The sequence below is a fragment of the Hyperolius riggenbachi genome, chromosome 2, assembly GCF_040937935.1.
Source record: "Hyperolius riggenbachi isolate aHypRig1 chromosome 2, aHypRig1.pri, whole genome shotgun sequence".
NCBI classification, from domain to species: domain Eukaryota; kingdom Metazoa; phylum Chordata; class Amphibia; order Anura; family Hyperoliidae; genus Hyperolius; species Hyperolius riggenbachi.
The window spans coordinates 39,175,270-39,194,486 of record NC_090647.1 but is presented as its reverse complement, the minus strand read 5'-3'; the positions used below and the strand labels follow the sequence as shown (position 1 = coordinate 39,194,486).

The 19,217-nt window shown below is 46.4% G+C and overlaps 1 protein-coding gene across 1 annotated transcript in view; it reads left to right on the top strand.

Annotated features, from left to right (window-relative positions):
• Nucleotides 1-19,217, top strand: part of CAPN5 (calpain 5) — a 122,698-nt gene that overhangs the window by 34,626 nt on the left and 68,855 nt on the right. The window contains exon 2 of the mRNA XM_068266669.1: nucleotides 11,356-11,544. Within this exon, the coding sequence (XP_068122770.1) occupies nucleotides 11,380-11,544 (165 nt within the window). The 5' untranslated portion in view covers nucleotides 11,356-11,379. The remainder of the gene's footprint in view (nucleotides 1-11,355; nucleotides 11,545-19,217) is intronic.

Sequence of the window (19,217 nt, the reverse complement as noted above, 5' to 3'; positions counted from 1 at the left end):
ATTCCTTGTAAGACAAAATTGATTCTGATGTGCTATAGACCCTGAACAAGCATGCAGCAGATCAGATGTCCTGACTGAAGTCTGACTAGATTAACTGCTGCTTGTTTCGGGTGTGTGATGTAGACCCTACTGCAGCCAAATAGATCAGCAAGACAGCCATGCCTGCCAGGCAACTGGTATTGTTTAAAAGGAAATAAATATGGCAGCCTCCATGTCCCTCTCACTTCAGGTGTCATTTTAACCTCCCCTAGCGGTATTATTCCTTCCTGATTTTAGGGTCTAAAAGCGGTACAGTTTTTTTTCATGTGCTTTTAGACCCTAAAAGCAAGAAAAAAATACGCACCTCCCTCGGATCCAGCGCTGCAGTTCTCTCTCCGTCCTCCGGGTGGCCTTATAGTGAGATTGCCGGCTGTCATGACGGATAGTCGGCGATCTCACCTGGGGGATGCAGAACCTCCATGGACAGGAAGAGGAATGGCCGCCAGTGTCTGGATTGCCCGGGAGGTGAGCGAAATCGCCCGATGTGTGCAGTGCTCTGCATGGGACTCCCGGCGGCTACCACGAGTGTAGCTCGGGGATACCGCTCTGAGCGGCGGTTTTCCACTCTGAGTCTAGCTCGTGGATTACTGCTAAGGAGGTTAAGCCATCACCTGTGCTTTGGAATTTCAACCAGCATCTTAAAGGGGAACTGAAGAGAGAGCTATATGGAGGCTGTCATGTTTATTTCCTTTTAATCAATACCAGTTGCCTGGCAGCCCTGCTGGTCTATTTCTCTGCAGTAGTATCTGATTAAAACCAGAAACAAGCATGCAGCTAGTCTTGTCCGATCAGACTTATAAGTCTGAACCACTGAAACACCTGATCTGCTGCATGCTTGTTCAGGGGCTATGGCTAAAAGTATTAGAGGCAGAGGATCAGCAGGGCTGCCAGGCAACTGGTATTGCTTAAAAGGAAATAAACATGACAGCCTCCATATACCTCTCTCTTCAGTTCCCCTTTAAACTTGAGTCGTTCATCCTGTGTTTTTTTTAAAGTTTGGGGTTTTTTTTCTCCCATTGTCAAGTTTTTGGCAAATAATTGTTTCTCATCCTCCGTACTCTGTAGGCTCCTAATTTAGATAATGTTACAACATCCCAGGAAACCGTCTGCAGTCGCTGATTGCCAAGTGTGATAAATGAAGCTGACCGGTTCACAACCCGGTGACCGCGATTAATGGTGTGGCAGTAAGCCCTATAAACAGACATCCTGCAGCTCTCTCTGCGCTACAGAAAGTCTGTCCCACGCTCGATAAATAAATGGCTCTATAGGGGAAACAATTCCCAGCAATATTTCATAATGGTGAGATATTTCACCTGCAGCCTTGACCCTTATTGTACAAAACACGTTCCTAACAACACTTCAGGGCTGTGGGCGGGGCTCCGTGCTTATCTCTTCACTTATCCAGCTATTTATAGCTTGGCTGAACTTTTTTTTTATTTTTTTTTTAAAGGCAAATTCCATTAGCAATCAGAGTACGGAAGAAAACTGGAGAGCAGAATATGTATGATGGGCCAAATGTGCTTGCTAGTGCATTACATCTTGTCTCCTCTCTGGGTTCAGCCGTTAGGTGACATGACATAGACATGTGTATGTACAGTGCCTAGCACACATAACTAGGCTGTGTTCCTTTTTTTCTTTCTCTGCCTGAAAGAGTTAAATATCAGGTTTGTAAGTGGCTGACTGAGACAGGAAGTGACTACAGTGTGACCCTCACTGATAAGAAATTTCCCTTGTTACCCCTTTCTTGCTCTTAGAAGCCATTTTGTGCTAGTAAAGTGGAATTTCTCATCAGTGAGGGTCACTTCTGTCTGAGGGCTCGTTTCCACTATCGCAAATCCGCGTGCATCTGACGCATGCGGATTCGCACTTGTAATGCAAGTGGATGGGCCTGTTTCCACTGTAGCGTTGTTGAGGTGCGTTTTTTTTCAGCGGTGAAAAAACGCACAAGAGCCGCAGAATTCGCCTGCGAGTGGAATGCATGCGAATCGCCGCTAATGTATTTAATAGGAAATTCGCATGCTGTTTTGGTATGCGAATTTTCATGCGAATTTGAATTCGCATGAAATCAATGGACAAGCACACCGGCATTGCCATGGTTAAATTTGCATACATCATCCATGCGAATTTTCATGCGAATTCGCACGAAAATTCGCAAGCACACGCAATAGTGGAAACGAGCCCTAAGTCAGGACTGAGTCAGCCACTTACATCCCTGATATTTAACTCAGACTCCTCAGTTTATGAAACCGCTGACTCTGACTCCGGCTCCAGGTACCCAAAAATGGCTACAACTCCTCGACTCCGCAGCCCTATCAGGGCTATAGAATCTGTACAGAAATCATCCGTTTCCAGCTCAGTTTGACACCACCAACCGCAGGTACCCAAAAAAATGGCTCTGACTCCACAGCCTTGGTCCTAATAAAGCAAACACAACTATGCAAAGGGTTTTCCAAAGGAAACCGGAGTCAAAAGCTTCTTACCTAGGTAGAGGGAAGTCTCTAGATCTGTCCTCTTCAGCCCCACCGTTGCCAAGCATGAACCCCCGAACATAGGAACATAACCAACAAAAGGTTGTCGGATATTTTATTTGTGTACGAGCGTGGGCATACTGTGCCTGCACATTTACAGCCACAATTGTGAGGTAATCCGGACCAGAACTTTCCTGCAGTAAAACCTTATCTCAAGCTGTCTCCTGCTTTTCCTTGGCTTTTTAAGTGCTTCAGAAAACAGGACTGTATTGAACACAGGGTGGGAGAGCTCAGAGAAGGTCTTTTGCATACATAACCGAAGTTTTTTTTTTTTTAACTTTCTACACTGGAAAACAATGAGACTCTTCTCTTTTCTTTGCTGCTAATGTTATATTTCTTAGCTGTACTTCACATACAATTCATTATATCCTAAGTTTATTTTTGCTTTAAAAAAATGGTAATTGTGAAGCTGTTATGCTGACCTCTTTTTACTTTAGTTTAGAAGACCATATAGACCTTAGTCTTGCCACCTGCGGGAGAGCATGAGCCTGTTCACACGTGTCCATCTCCACTGTGCCCAGGTTTGTCTGATGTGTTGCCGCCAGGGCCTGATTTACCATAAGGCACTGTAGGCATGTGCCTACAGGCGTCTGATGATGGAAAGGCGGCTCACTCACCTCCCAGAGCCCCTCCCTCCTTCCCTATGCAGAGTCCTGATGAGTGTAAATGAGATTCCTCACCCTGCTCTCTACACTTCACTGATGAGATCTCCCTTCAGTCAGGGGCACCTCTAACTACTTAATACTGAGAGTACCTCTGGCTACCTGAAACTTGGGGGCAACTCTAGCTACTTAAAATTGAGGGTACTTCTGGCTAAGGGGCACCTTAGACGGGCAAGGAAGACATGACAGCAGACAGTACTGTAGGTTCATGGAGGGCAGAGTCTGAGGTGTCGGGACATCTGTGCCTATATAGGCTCCTGTGAGGTAAATCCGGGCCTGGTTGCTGCAATGCACAATCCCGGCCTGCACACAACCATGACCAGAGAGCCACGCCCTGTAGCCAGTGCAGGATATAGATCTGTGTGCAGGAACCTGAGCTGGGCTAGGGGTGGATATATTTAGGATATTGATCAGCCAGACGTTGCACAAGATTGTGATCAATGTGGGCTTCAGGGCGCTTGTACGTCTACGACTATAATATTCACTGCTTTTCCTGGACTGATCGATGATTCGTGATATTTGCTTTAAGGAACCACGTGTAGAAATATAGCTGTGTAACACTCTGCTGGAGGACGTTTAGGACTAGTGCACACGGGTCTTAGATGTTGTTTCAATATTCCTTAAAGGACAACTACCATGAAAAAAATAAAATGCATACAGTATAAGGCTACATTTATCTCATAGTAAAATGAACTATAAATTAAGTTGTTTTCTATGTTGCTGTCACTTACTGCAGGTAGTGAAAACGTTACAGATCTGACAGGTTTTTGGACTAGCCCATCTCCTTATTTTACAAATGGACTTGCAGAATTGCAGTTGTTTGGTAAAACTGCTAAAATAATGTGCCAACGAGTAGGAAATGTGGCTGACATCTTCCAACTTTTTACTAGGTACCATAAGGGCTTGTTTGTTGTTTGTTTGTTTTGTTTTTGTAAAAAATGCCTTTTTTTTTTTTTATCGCCCTGAAAGCGCTTGTGCAATGATTCCCTATGAGAGTGTTCACATCTGAGCCGTTTGTTTCCAATCCGCTCAGCAAAGCGCCGCCTGTACCATTTTCAGAGCATATTTGCTCAATGGAAGGTATAGGGAGATTGCAAAGCGCTTGAAAAAGGTGTATGGTGTAAGGTTCCGTTAGGCGTATGGTGAGTTCATAGAAGATTTTATTTTTTTTGTCACAAGTTAGTGGAAAATGACACTTTGTGAAAAAAAAAAATCAAATTCTGCTAACTTTTGACAAAGAATAAAATCTTCTATGAACTTATCATACACCTAACGGAATACCTTGGGGTGTCTTCTTTCTAAAATGGGGTCACTTGTGGGGTTACTGTACTGCCCTGGTATTTTAGGGGTCCAAAACCGTAAGGAGTAGCCTGGAAACCAAATGCCTCTGACTGTTCAGGGGTATAAGAATCTGCAAATTTTGATGACAGGTGGTCTATGAGGTGCCGAATTTTGTGGAACCGGTCAAAAGCAGGGTGGCCTCTTAGATGACAGATTTATTGGCACTGAAGTGCAGGAAGCGCAGGATGTTCTCAAATCGTGGCCTGGACATGGCAGCAGAGAACATGGGAATGTGGTGTATTAGGTGCGTAGACCAATAAGACCGCAATACATTATTTTTGACTAGACCCATGTTAAGGAGAAGGCCCCAAAAAAATGTTACGTTTGGAAACTTGGAGTTGCTTCCACTGAAAAGGCTGGGCATAGTAGCTTCTTGGATTGGCGGTTGCATATTGTGTGGCATAACGGTTGGTCTCAGCCACAATTAAGTCGTACCAGCGGTGATCAGAGAAAAAAAATCTGTCACTGCGGTGGGGCGGGTGAGGGTTTTGCCGGGTGATCAGAAACCCGCAGGGGGCAGATTAGGGCCTGATCTGATGGATAGAAGTGCTAGGGGGTGATAGGAGGTGATTGATGGGTGTCTCATTGGGTGATTATAGGGGAGAATAGATGCAATCAATGCACTGCGGTGGGGCGGGTGAGGGTTTGGCCGAGTGATCAGGAGCCCACACGGGGCAAATTAAGGCCTGATCTGATGGGTAGGTGTGCTAGGGGGTGACAGGTGGTGAAAGGAGATGATTGATGGGTGTCTCAGGGTGTTAATAGAGGGTGGAATACATGCAAGCAATGCACTGGGGAGGTGATCGGAAGGGGGTCTGAGGGCGATCTGAGGGTGTGGGCGGGTCATTGGATGCCTGCAAGGGGCAGATTAGGGTCTGATCTGATGGGTATGATGGGTAGCAGTGACGGGGGGATTGATGGGTGATTAGAGGGGAGAACAGATGTAAATAATGCACTGGGGAGGTGATCAGAGAAGGTCTAGGGGGTTATCTGAGGGGGTAGATGGGTAATTGGGTGTCCGCAAGGGGCAGATTAGGGTCTGATCTGATGGGTAGCAGTGACGGGGTGTTTGATGGGTGATCACTGGGTGATCATGCACCATCACTGGGTGACCATGCACTTTCCGAGGTGATCTTGGGGTCGGTCTGCGGGCAATCTGAGGGTGTGGGCGGTTGTTCAGATGCCCACAAGGGGCAGGTTGTGGTCTGATCTGATGGGTGGCAGTGACAAGTGGTGACGGGGTGATTGATGGGTGATTGACAGGTGATCAGTGGGTGATTACAGGGGAGAATAAATGTATACAGTACACAGGTGGAGTCTGAGGGGGGGGGGGGGCTGGGGAGAATCTGAGAGTGTGGGAGGGTGATGAGGAGCCCCCAGGGGGCAGTTTAGGACCTAATCTACAAAATAGCGTTGATAGATAGTGACAGGGAGTGATTGATGGGTGATTAGGGGGTTGATTGAGTGCAAACAGGGATCTGGGGGGTGCTGTTGGTGATCAGAGGGAAGGGGGGGCAGATCAGTGTGTTTGGGTGCAGACTAGAGTGGCTGCAGCCTGCCCTGGTGGTCCCTCGATCACTGGGACCACCAGGGCAGGAGGCAACCTGTATAGTACGCTTTGTATACATTACAAAGCGTATTATACGCTTTCCATGCAGCGATCGAGGGGTTAACAACCCGCCGGCGCTGCCAAACGGCCAGCGGGTGGGCGGAGCCTATTGCCGGCAGATGCGCGCGCATAACTGTGCGTGATCCCCGGCCAGCTAGTGTCCCAGGACCCGACGCCAATTGGCGTTACGTTGTCCTGGGCGTGCCACTTTGCCGCCGCACATTGGCTATGGGCTGTTGGTGAAAATGAGATAAACCATTGCATCTACCCTCCTACTCCCAAAAAATAATTTTTTTTTTTTTTTTTTTTTTTTTTTTTTTTTTAGAATTCAGTTATATTTTCTGTGTATCAGGTAAAAAAGGTAGGTTTTAATGTTGTATTGTCTCAAATGACTGATACATTATTTGGGTGTCCGAGAAGCTAAAATATAGGAACTATTGACCTATTTTTATCTCTACCCTGCACTCAGAAGTAATTCTCTTCCAGGCAAGTGTGTTATGGCTTTAAATCCTTATCAGTGAGAGAAACGGTCACTTGCATACCTGAATGTTTTAAGCCCAATCTACACGATACGATTCTTTGTGCGATTCGATTACGATTCTATTTACAATCCAATTAAATCCGACATGTCCGATCGAGATTCAATTCAATTCGAATTGCCATTGCAAAACAATGGCAAATGGAATTGAATCCCGATCGGACAAGTCGGATTTAATCAAAACGTAAATAGAATTGTAATCGAATCGCACAAAGAATCGTATCGTGTAGATGGGGCTTAACTCTTTCAGGCAGAGAAAGGGAAGAAAAGGAACACAGCCTAGTTATTTTTGTGCTTGGCACTGTACATACCCATGTTCATCTCATAATTTCAACTCTGGTGCCCTTTTAAATCAGTTTTCAGTATCCCATTAAAGCGGACCTGAACTCGGAACTTTCTCTCTGCTCTCAGGGCTCGTTTCCACCATAGCGAATCCGCATGCGGCGCCGACATGCGGATTCGCTTGGTACATTGAAGTGGCCGGGGCTGTTTCCATATGTGCGGCGTGCGGGAGCGATTTGGCGGCGGGCTAAATCTGCACGACGGGACCCACAGAATTCGCCTGCGTCGGGAATCCATGCGAATCGCCGCTAATGTATTTAATAGGAAAAACGCATGCGTTTTTTACATGCGTTTTTACCCGCGATTCAATGTTATTTTGCCCTGGCAGAGTCATGGTTAATTTCGCATGGCACCCTGCCATGCGAAATCGCGGGTAAAAACGCATGCGGAAACGTTTTTACAAGCGTCGGGATGCCGGCGAAATCGTGTCGCAACAGTGGAAATGGGCCCTGAAAGAGAAGAAACTCCATAATAACCTTTAAAGTAAAACCTTTCCTTGTTACAGCTTATAGAGCTCCTTCAGGGAAGCTGCAGTGTGGTTACTTCCTGGTTTTCTGGGAGCACGGAAAGGGTTAACCTCCTGTGTTTACATATTCACTTAGAATTTGGCAGCTCAAATTACACTAGCTCATTATTTGCTAAGAAGGGAGAATTAGACAGGCTGTTATCTATACACACATGCAGGGTGGATTTCTCTGTTTTCCTACTCTCCTGAAGAGTTTAGGTCAGCTTTAACTGTTAGTGCATGAACAACAACTGATGTCAAACTGGGAAAGAAATGTATGCTCACCGGTCTGGATGCCTGCACTGCAGGGGTGGGGGAGGAGTCACGTCCTTCTATCAATCTGCTTACAGGAAATGTAGGTAAAAGTAGTTATTGTGAAACCAGCGTTTATTGTGTGGAGTGCTGTTAGTATATTATTATATTACATAATTGTTTTACCAGAACTCGTCCGGACTGGCTTTTTCACAGTTTCCCTCTGAGGACAGCTCCAGAGTATCAGAAACTTGGCAGGCTAGAAGTTCCCCATTAGCCGATTTACTTACATTTCACTATGATTCATCTCCTGGCTTCTGGCAGGCTGAAGACACTGATTGTTTATCAATAGCCTACTCTGTTACCCAGAGGCCTTTGCTCTCGTCGTACTGGAAAAACAGGTTCAGAGAGTGAATGCAGAAGTCCTTTCCCCAGACTGTGTATAGAAGAAGCCTCATACTTGAAATAATTGAATTCTTTTTGAAGGGCTGTCTGATCCATTCTCTGAATATCTATCTGTTCTCCCCTCAAGGCCATAGAAGGCTGGAGCTGCTTCCTGTGAGATCATATTTGATCTTTGACTCTAATCTGTGTAATTTTTCTACAAATTTCTCTACTGGCGCCATATTGGCAACTCTTAAAGAGGAACTGTCAGCCATACTATGTCAGAAAAAAACCCCACATATATAAGTAGATAAATACTTGCTCTACTTGCATACCATATGTATTGCACTTTCCACATTTTGATTTTAGTGATTTTTCTACAGTAAAAAAAGAGAAAATCCTTCTTAGCATTTCCCATTTTTAAGTGTGGCTATTTTGAAGCCAATCCTGATGTCATTTCCTCCCTTACTCTCTTCTACCTGATTTGCCCGCCCTTCACTATAGAAAGTGCATTGTCTCAGCATGAGAAATGCTGGCCAATCAGAGATGAACAGAGGTGTGGGAGGGGAAAACAGGAGGGAAACAGGCTTCAGCCAATCAGGCTTGCATTAGTTAAAGGGAACCTAAACTGAAAAGGATATGGATTTTACCTTTTAAAATAATACCAGTTGCCTGACTTTCCTGCTTATCCTGTGTCTCTAATGCTGGGAATACACAGGTCGATCAGGCAGCCAATTAGCCGCCAGATCGACCCCAGCCGCGTCCCTGCTCGTCCGCGCATGCACGCGGATCGATTGCCGCTCGTCCCCGCTGGCGCTTCCTTATCACCGCTCGTTTCCCTGCCATTGTCCGCTGGCGGGGATCGAGGGGGCGGGAGTTGAGCGGCTTGATCGGGCCAGCTGAATATTATCAGCTGGCCGGATCAGCTGGTCGATGCACGGTACAGAAACGTACCGTGTATCCCCAGCATAATACTTTTAGCCACAGCCCCTGAACAAGCATGCAGATCAGATGCTCTGACTGAAGTCAGACTGGATTAGCTGCATGCTTGTTTCAGGTCTGTGATTCAGCCACTACTGGAGCCAAAGAGATCAGCAGGACTAAAGGAAATATCCATATCCCTCTCAGTTTAGGTTCCCTTTAAGTCTGAGGGGGAAATAGAGAAGCAAAAAAGGACAACCCAGCATGCCCTGCACCTTCTTTTTTTTGTGTACCAAATTGTGTGTGTACCAAATAGTCAGGTAACCTGGGGAATGATTACTTATCAACAAGAAAAGTAATCGTGATTTTAACTTTTGGATTGCCTGGTTAGCAGCCTTATTACTTGTTTACCAGATAAAAATAAAGAATTGATTTTTGATTTTATGCACCACAGTTACACTTTAAAGATCAACTCAAGTTTGTATTTTTTAATCTCTTAGGGGAAGCTTTTGGCGTTTATATCCCCTGTATGGTACTTAACCCTTTAGCAGCCAATTTATTTAGCGGCTTGCAAGTGTTCCAGACCAATTTCTTTTAGCACATTTTTTTTTTTATTTCTTAATTGTTACATTTCACTGCTTCTTGTTAGTACTGCTGTAATGTGTATTTTTGTCCACTGGACACTAGGAGGCAGAGTAAGACTATAACAGAGGACTTCTGCTTTCAGTTTCTATATTTTATGCTATTAGAGAGAGGGAGAGATCAAAGCATTCCAAGAATTTACAGCCCAATAAGATAAACAGAGGAACACCAAGAGCCCCAATAGTGTAGTATGTATTGACAAAGGGGGTAATGACAAAGAGTAATAGTTGTTATACTCACAAACATGGGTCACCAATAGGCAACCACTGTAAAGGCAGGTGGGGAGATTATCCTGACCCCACTCAGGAATAAGAAGTCTCTCTCTGTGGATAGTAGAAAAGGGTCACAACCCTCCACCCAGGGTGGATACAATATTATATAGGAGAGAACAGAGGTGCCAAAAGGATAAAAGGGGTTTTAAAGGAGCTTAAAAGCCAAAAATTTGGTAATTAGAGGAGGCAGTGGTGGACTTACCACTGCCAGGCAGACACAACACGACTGTACATTCAGTCTATTTATTAACGAACTCCAGATAAAACATCTTTTTATCTGGAGTTCGTTAATAAATAGACTGAATGTACAGTCGTGTTGTGTCTGCTTGGAGGGGGTAAGTCCACCACTGCCTCCTCTAATTACCAAATTTTTGGCTTTTAAGCTCCTTTAAAACCCCTTTTATCCTTTTGGCGCCTCTGTTCTCTCTTATATATTACAGCCCAATAAGTTCTGTCAACTGAGGTGAAAAGCAGTGCACTTATCTCAAACGAGATAACTATTGAACTAAAGGTAGCCATACACTGGCCGATTTGCCATCAGATTCGACCAACAGATAGATCCCTCTCTGATCGAATCTGATCAGAGAGGGATCGTATGGCCACCTTTACTGCAAACAGATTGTGAACCGATTTCAGCCTGAAACCATTCACAATCTGTGGTGGTGGTGGTGCTGCTGCCGCCGCCGCTATCCCCCCCGCCCGCATACATTACCTGCTCCGCCGGCGCGAGTCCTCCCGGTCACCGCTGCTCCGTCTCCGCTCTGGTCTCCAGGTCCGGCATGCTTTGCTTCTTCCTGCCCGGCAGGCAGTTTAAACAGTAGAGGGCCCTCTACTGTTTAAACTTCCTGCCGGGCAGGAGGAACTGAAGCATGCCGGAGACCAGCGCGGACACGGAGCAGCGGTGACCGGGGGTAGTCGCGCCGGCGGAGCAGGTAATGTATTGCCGCACTATTGCGTCGGTCGTCGGGCAATCGAACGCCGCTAGCGACGCGCTCCCTACCCGCGGGCGATCGACGGTAATTTTCCGCACGGAGCGATCGACTGGATCGGACGAAATGGATCGAAATTCGCCGTGTAGCGCGAACGATTGGCAGCAGATTCGATCCCAGTGATTGAATCTGCTGTCGAAACGGCGGCAAATCGGGCCAGTGTATGGCCAGCTTAAGTGATTGACTTTATTGGGCAATCAACTACAGTGCACATCAATTTGGAAACTGCCCATAATTTGAACATAGCTGCAGCTTGTTATGAAATCTTTCACGAGGAGTGTGTGTCTTTGCATAGTACCTGTAGAGTGACTCTCTCATCTGATTGGTCCAGGTTATCTTTGGCTGGAGGTGAAGGATGTTCTCTTCGGCGCGGCCGTTTGGAAACCAGGAGTATTACAACCTGAAGAAGGAATGTCAGAAGAAGAAGATTCTCTTTGAAGATCCCTTGTTTCCAGCCAACAATGACGCCCTATTCTACAAGACGCAGCGGGTGCAAGGGGTGCAGTGGAAACGGCCCAAGGTAAGGCATCTGTGTTTGCTGCGTGGGGTGTGGCAAGGTAAGACTTCTGTGTTTGCTGCATGGGGTGTGGCAAGGTAAGGCGTCTGTGTTTACTGCATGGGGTATGGCGAGGTAAGACTTCTGTGTTTGCTGCATGGGGTGTGGCAAGGTAAGACTTCTGTGTTTGCTGCATGGGGTGTGGCAAGGTGTCTGCGTTTGCTGCATGGGGTGTGGCAAGGTAAGGTGTCTGTGTTTGCTGCATGGGTTATGGCAAGCTGGAGTAAGCCCAGGGTAAGTAAAAAAGCGGATCCTTTACTTATTTCTAAAGCTCTTTAAAACAGAAGGTATTTGCAATTATTCAGATTGGAGTGAGCTCTGAGGTGTCCCACAATGCATCCCTTCTGAATATGCAAATTATCTTTGTTGTCCCTGTAAGCTAGCCACACCTCCAGAACCACTGGAATGCAATGATGTCATTTTGTAAATTGTACAGAGCCACAATAATCATACATACAGACTGTTTCAGACTGGGTGGTCCGCATCAGTCCATGGCATAACGTGGCAGGACTTTAAACATGATTTGCATATTCAGCAGTGATGCATTGTGGGAGACATCATATGCTCACTCCAACCTGAATAACCGCAAATACCTTCTGTTATAAGAAGGCAAAATTGAGTCCATTCTACGTACTGTATGATGGAGCAGAGTGGTGTGTACACGCAGATAGTCACCCGGTATAACAAGTTAGAACACTTTACTGAAGAAAAACATGCATAGAGATCTTCACATCATTCTACAGACAGTGACATCTTGAGAATCCCTCATGAGGAGATGGACTACTCCAAAACCTGTCGATTCTGTCAGATTTGACCTGCTTACTTTTTCACTGGAGTGGTCCTTTAACCTCCTTAACAGTAATCCCGAGTCAGGCTCGGGTTGGAAATCCGCAGTTCAGAGCGGTAATCCTGTGCCTGAGTGAGTTATATGCAGGGGCTGCTGCGGATCTCTCTTTTGTATGTTTTTTTTTTCTTGTTTTTAGGCTCTAAAAGCTTGTGAAAAAATTGCATGGCTTTTTGACCCCAAATCTGGCAATAATGCCAGGGAGGTTAAAGTAATCCTATTGATACTACCAACACTATACGCTATTACAGGTCCTCTTTCAGTCATGAATATGCCATCTGGAATGTGGCTCCCATAGACTACAAACACTTTTCAGACCATTAAATTTCTACATAACCTCCACAGCTTACTTCCTGTAAACCATTCTCAGCCTTTTCCCTGTCAGAATGTTGGAGAGGAACCCGCCTTCCCGCCGCTTACCTCTCAGCTTCAGTACGGCGTATAGTCTGCAGCGGGACACACAGAGGCTGAATGGCCGTATTAAAGAGACTCTGTATGAATCCTGAATATCGCATTCCTGTGGTCTCTGTTCCCTGCAGGTATTTCCTGCCCCTCTCAGGCATACATTCAACCATTTAACCACTTAAGGGCCACAGTGGTAAATCCCCCTAAAGACCAGGCCAATTTTAGCTTAAATGGCCACTGCAGCTTTAAGGCCAAGCTGCAGGGCCGCACAACACAACACAGCACAGGAGTGATCAGAGCTCTCTGTTGGTGGGGTCTGATCGCCCCCTAGGTGTGCTGTTTTTTAATTATTTTTTTTGTTGTTTTTTTCTTTTCCTTATTCCCCTCCCTCCCTGCAGCCGGCCAATCCTGCGATCGGCTGTCATAGACTTCTGCCTATGAGAGCCGATCACTCTCTTGTCCCCCAGGAGGATAGCCGTGTCACCCGGCTGTCCCCAGTACAGCGCTGCTGCTGATCGCAGTGCTGTACTATGTAAATAAACGGCGATCACGCGTCTAACAGTCTCCCGAGCGGCAATCGCAGCTCGGAGACTGAAGAGGGGGCGGAGCTCCGCCCCCCAAGCAGGAGATGCGCTCGCAGCCTGCGCGCGATCTCCTGCAAATCAGAGCCCCAGGACTTGACACCAATTGTCGTTAGGCGGTCCTGGGGATGCCGCCGCATCCACGCCCACTTGCTTGTTTCTGGTGTGATTCAGACACTATGGCAGCCAAAGAGATTGTCAGGACTGCCGGGCAACTGGTATTATTTAAAGTGTATGGGAAACCATGAAAAAAATGCCAGATACTTACCTAAGGAGGAGAATAAAGGCTCAGAGTCCTAATGAGCCTTCCCTCTCCTCTCCCGGTAGCTCCCCCGTAGACTAAATTGGTCAAATACTGCTATTTCCGCCACCGAAGGGAGGCTTCGGCAGTCTTCGGGAGCCCAGACATGGGCCGCTCCAGGCTGCGCACACGCAAACGCCCTCTCTCGGGAACTCGCGCATGCGCAGTATGGAGCTGTCTGTCTTCGGGAGGACTCGGCTCTTGAAGGCTTCCGAAGTCCCCCGCGGCGGGAGATTTGAACTAAGGAGCTGCCGCTGCGACGAGGGCACCGGGAGAGGAGAGGGGAGGCTCATTAGGACCCGAGCCTTCCCTCTCCTTAGGCAAGTAGCTGGCTTTTTTTTTTTTTTTTTTTTTTTTTTTTATGAATCAGGCTCCCATTGACTTTAAAAGGAAACAAATATGGCAGCCTCCATATACCTCTCACTTCAGGTTCCCTTTATACACCTAAACACTGATAGGAATTCTTCTTACAAGTTTTTCCTTCTTCCCATCACTATTGGTAATGTTGTTGTTGTTATTATTATTAATTTATTTAGTATTTGTATAACAACGTCATCTTCTGCAGCGCTGCACAGAGTATATTGTCTTGGCTCTTAAAGGGAAGGTCCAAGCAAAATAAAAAAATGAGTTTCACTTACCTGGGGCTTCTACCAGCCTCATGCAGCCATCCTGTGCCCTCGTAGGCACTCACTGCTGCTCCAGTCCCCCGCTGGCAGCTTGCCGACCTCGGAGGTCGGCGGGCCGCATTGCGTACATTTTTACGCATTCCTGCTAGTGCAGGAACATTAACTCATATATTTTTACGCGTTACCGGTTCAATGTGTAAATTAAAAAATGTACGCAATGCGTCCCGCCGACCTCCGAGGTCAGCAAGCGGCCAGTGGGGGACTGGAGCAGCAGTGAGTGACTACGAGGGCACAGGATGGCTGCATGGGGCTGGTAGAAGCCCCAGGTAAGTGAAACTCAATTTTTTTTATTTTGCTTGGACCTTCCCTTTAAGGCGTGTACACACGCCATACTGCTGACAATGATGGGTCCGTCAGACCCTCCCGCTGGGCGGACTTTCAGCCGACAGTAGCACGTACGTACGCGCTGTCGGCAGACTGATGATGATTTCGTTCAGAAACAGCCTTATCAGTCTGCCGACAGCGTGTACATGAATGCTACTGTTGGCTGAACGTCCGCCCAGCGGAGGGTCTGACGGACCCGTGGTTGCCGGCGGTATGGCGTGTGTACGCGCCTTTAAGGGAGCTCACAAACGAATCCCTACCCTAGTCATATGTCTATGTATGTATTGTGCAGTGTATGTGTCGTAGTCTAGGAGGGACAATTTAGGGGTAATACAATTAACTTATCTGTATGTTTTGGAAAGTTGGAGGAAACCGGAGTGCCCGGGCGAAATCCACGCAGACACATACAAACTCCGTGCATATAGTGGGCTGGATGGGATTGGAACCGGGGACCCGGTGCTGCAAGGCGAGAGTGCTAACCACTACGCCACCGTGCTGCCTAATACGCCACAAAGATCTGGTTCATTGTACAAGCCTGGCAGCATCTCCTTGGCTAATGACAGCAAACGTCTGTATTGTGTTTGAGCGATTCCAGTGCCAGAATTGCTAATGGGAGGACGAGGATGAGTCTTGGCTTCTCCTCAGAATAGTACATATCGCTCCCGCTAGATGCGAGGCTCAATGGCTCAGCATACTAATGGCGGCTGGTGATGCAGAAACCGCAGCAGCCAGCTGTGTGTGAGGGGGGGGGGGGGGGTGAGGGCCGGGACCAGCGCTGCGTGATAATGCAACACATCACCTCTCACCTTGTCACTGACTAATTCCACTATTTATACATCGCCGCTAATGGCTGGATTGTTCTGTTTCGCTGATTCCTCATTCGCAGAGGACAAATGAATGCAGATGTCGGTATTGGCAGAGCTGCAGTCTGCTGGGCCCGGGCTGTCATGTTACAGTTACGTCCTGCCAGTTATCCAGCATCTACAACTTCCCAGAATGATTTGTGTTTCCTGCAGTGGAAACGGGCTCTGTCAGGTCTTATGCCTGTGGGGCGGAGTTCCTCCCCTCGCTCAGGTGATGGGTGGATGAAAGGGGAACTTAAAGGATAACTGGAATACGGAGGCTGCCATATTTATTTCCTTTTAAACAATACCAGTTGCCTGCCAGCCCTGCTGATCGATTTGGCTGCAGTAGTGTCTGAATCACACCAGAAACAAGCATGTAGGTAATCTATTCAGATCTGATATGTCAGAAACGCCTCATCTGCTGCATGCTTGTTCAGGGGCTATGGCTAAAAAGTATTAGACACAGAGGATCAACAGGATAGCCAGGAAACTGGTATTGCTTAAAACATAATAAATATGGCAGCCTCCATATCACTCTCATTACAGTTGTCCTTTAAAGGACACCTGAACTTAAAGTGTACCTGAGGTGAAAAAATAATAATTTGTACATACTTGGGGCTTCGGCCTTATCCCTCCCTCGCCGTCCTCTTCCGCCTCTAGACCCTCCGTTATGGCTCCCGGTAACTTCGGCCTGTAAGCCTGACTCCCGACGTTACCGGTTTCATCTCGGGTTCTCTTTAAAGGATACCTGAAGTACACACGTCCAACAAAAGCGCACAACCAACCCTATGATGTGACCGACCGCACGACCAAGCTTTTGCATGACTTGTATTTTCCGAGCACCAACCAACTGATGCGACCAACTTATTTGCATACTGTGTGCGCAAGCGGAACGATGTGCTGCCTGATATGGCCACATTCAAAACAAGCACAAGTCGTTCAAACAACTTGTACACACGTGGCCAACTGCACGCTATCAGCCCAACAGTCCTGTGAGTTTATCCGCCGGTTGAGTTGGGCAAACCGCCTGTTATAAGTCACTTATCCTGTCATTTGTCACGCGTACACACGCCCAACTATCATCCAACAGACCAAGTTTGGCAGAAAAGTTGCCCATTTATATGAGCCTTTATTTAGAGGGATCACCAATGAAGAGGGTGCCCCAGTCTGAAGTTCCAAATGCATTAAAAGGACATCTGTAGTGAGAAGTATATGGTGGATGCCATATTTATTTCCTTTTAAAGAATACCAGTTGCCTGGCAGCCCTGCTGCTCTATTTGGCTGCAGTAGCGTCTGAATCGCATCAGAAACAAGCATGCAGCTAATCTTGTCAGATCTGACAGTAGTGTCAAACACCTGATCTGCTGCATGCTTGTTCAGGGGCTATGGCTGAAAGTATTAGAGGCAGAGGATCAACAGGATAGCCAGGCAACTGGTATTGCTTAGAAGGAAATAAATGAATAAATGAAATAAATGTGGCAGGCAGCCTCCATATACCTCTTGCTGCAGTTGTCCTTTAACAATCTCTGCAGATCATCAAAGATAATCAGTGCAGTCCTAAGCTGAAGGAGGCCAGACAGGTGGGTAGGATGACACTGAGCAGCTAACAACCGTTTCGTTTGGCCACAGATTACTGTGACAAAGCATTGTGACCAGGCATTGTTTTCTTGCATGTGAAACAGCCGTTAACTGTTTGGTGCCATTGCCATCCTGGTGTGTCCGCTGCATCTGTGATCCCTTGATCATATCTTCCTTTGTTTCAAATACACGGTGAGCACACCTGAATACGTGCAGAGTACAGTCTGTGTATCCCGACTGGAGGTTTGTCTGAAGCCTGGCATTCTGATGATGCTGTGGTGAAACCCCTCCCACAGTGTGATGTCAGGGCCATGGCCCTAACAGTTCCTGTCTGTGATCATCATTGCATTGTGGGAAATAACAGCTGCCAAGCAAGCAGTATCTCCCTTTGCGAAATGTTCATTTACTGAGCGTTCTATTCACAGACATCACCTGACTGGACTAAAGAGGTCACCACCAGTGATATATGTCAGAATGTAAATCAGGGAGAGGAAAGATTGTACACTGGGCAAACACTGACTGAATAATCTACAAATGAATATTGAAAAAAAAAAATAACGTAAGCAATTTTATTAATGCTGTTATATTCAATACAGTTCCTCTTTAACCATTTATGCCGCCTGGACATGATTGTCACGTCCAGGCGCCTGCTGTATCGCTGCAGCACGCTCCTGCGCACGATCGCACGCGCGCACATGTTGCCCCCCGTTAGCCCGGAGATCAATGAATGGGAACATGGTTCCTATTCATTGATCTAAGTCCCCGGTAGAAAGACTGACCTCTTCTTATCAGAAACCGCCATCTTCCTAATCAAAAAAAAAAGTTTCCCGTCTTCTTTACGCTTCCTGGAAGCGAGAGCGTTCGCTTCCAGGATTAAAACAATTTTTTTGACTGGCCATCTTGTGGACAAATAGTAAAACTACATCTAAGTACATTTTACATGAAATAAAGAGACATTATTACATTTCATATAAACTGTTTGTCCCACACAAAAAATTACCCAAATAAATTTTTTGATGAGCAAAAAAAAAAATTACAAAAAAAAACAAACAAAACATATAGTTAAGGGTCTGAACTTTTTTAATATGCATGTGAATAAGGGTATATTACGAACCTTTTTTAAATTATAAGCTTGTAAATAGTGATAGACGCAAAACTAAAAAATTGCATCTTTATTTCCAAATAAATAATATAAATGGTGTAATAACCAGGACAAATGGGCAATGAATTTTTTCATTTTTTTTTCTTAATATTCCTGTTAAAATGCATTTAGAAAAAAATAATTCTTAGCAAATTGTACCACCTAAAGAAAGCCTAATTGGTGGCAGAAAAAAAACAAGATATAGATCAATTACTTGTGATAAGTAGTGATAAAGCTATTGGCGAATGAATGAGAGGTGAAAATTGCTCTGATGCATAAGGTGAAAAATCCATGCGGGCTGAAATGGTTGATGGATACATCCTTGCTTTGTAAAAAAAAAAAATCCACTTATCTGGGGCCCCTGCCTGCCATCCTGTGCCCTCGCCGCAGCTCCGATCCACGCTGGTGGTCCAGAGTCCCCTCCGTTGCAAGATATCCACTGTGTCTGCACAAGCGGCTCTCAGTCGCGCTGACTTCATCCGGACTGTAATGCGCAGGCGCAGTACTGCCTGGATGACGTCAGTGCGAAATGGTGAATTGCAAGCAGATGCCGACCAGGCGAGGTCGGCATCTGCACCGGAGGAGCCCGGGAGCCAATGGAGCTGCGTCGAGGGTACAGGACAGATGCGAGGGGCTGGAGGAAGCCCCAGGTAAGTGGATTTTTGTTTTTTATTGTCCTCGGACCACTCCTTAAGCTGATCATTGAGGGCCCTTCCACACTGAGCTAGTTGCGCTGTGATATTATCGCAGCTCAAAAGTTGCACCGTAAGGCAGCATTACAGTAGAATGAAAGTACGGCTCACTGGCACTGTAAACTCACAGGTTACCCGGGTAACGCACAACTTGCAGTTTGTTACTGCGGACCACACAGCAATCCACCTGAAAGCCCCATAGGAACAGAGCCGTCTCACCCACCAGGCAGCTATAAATTC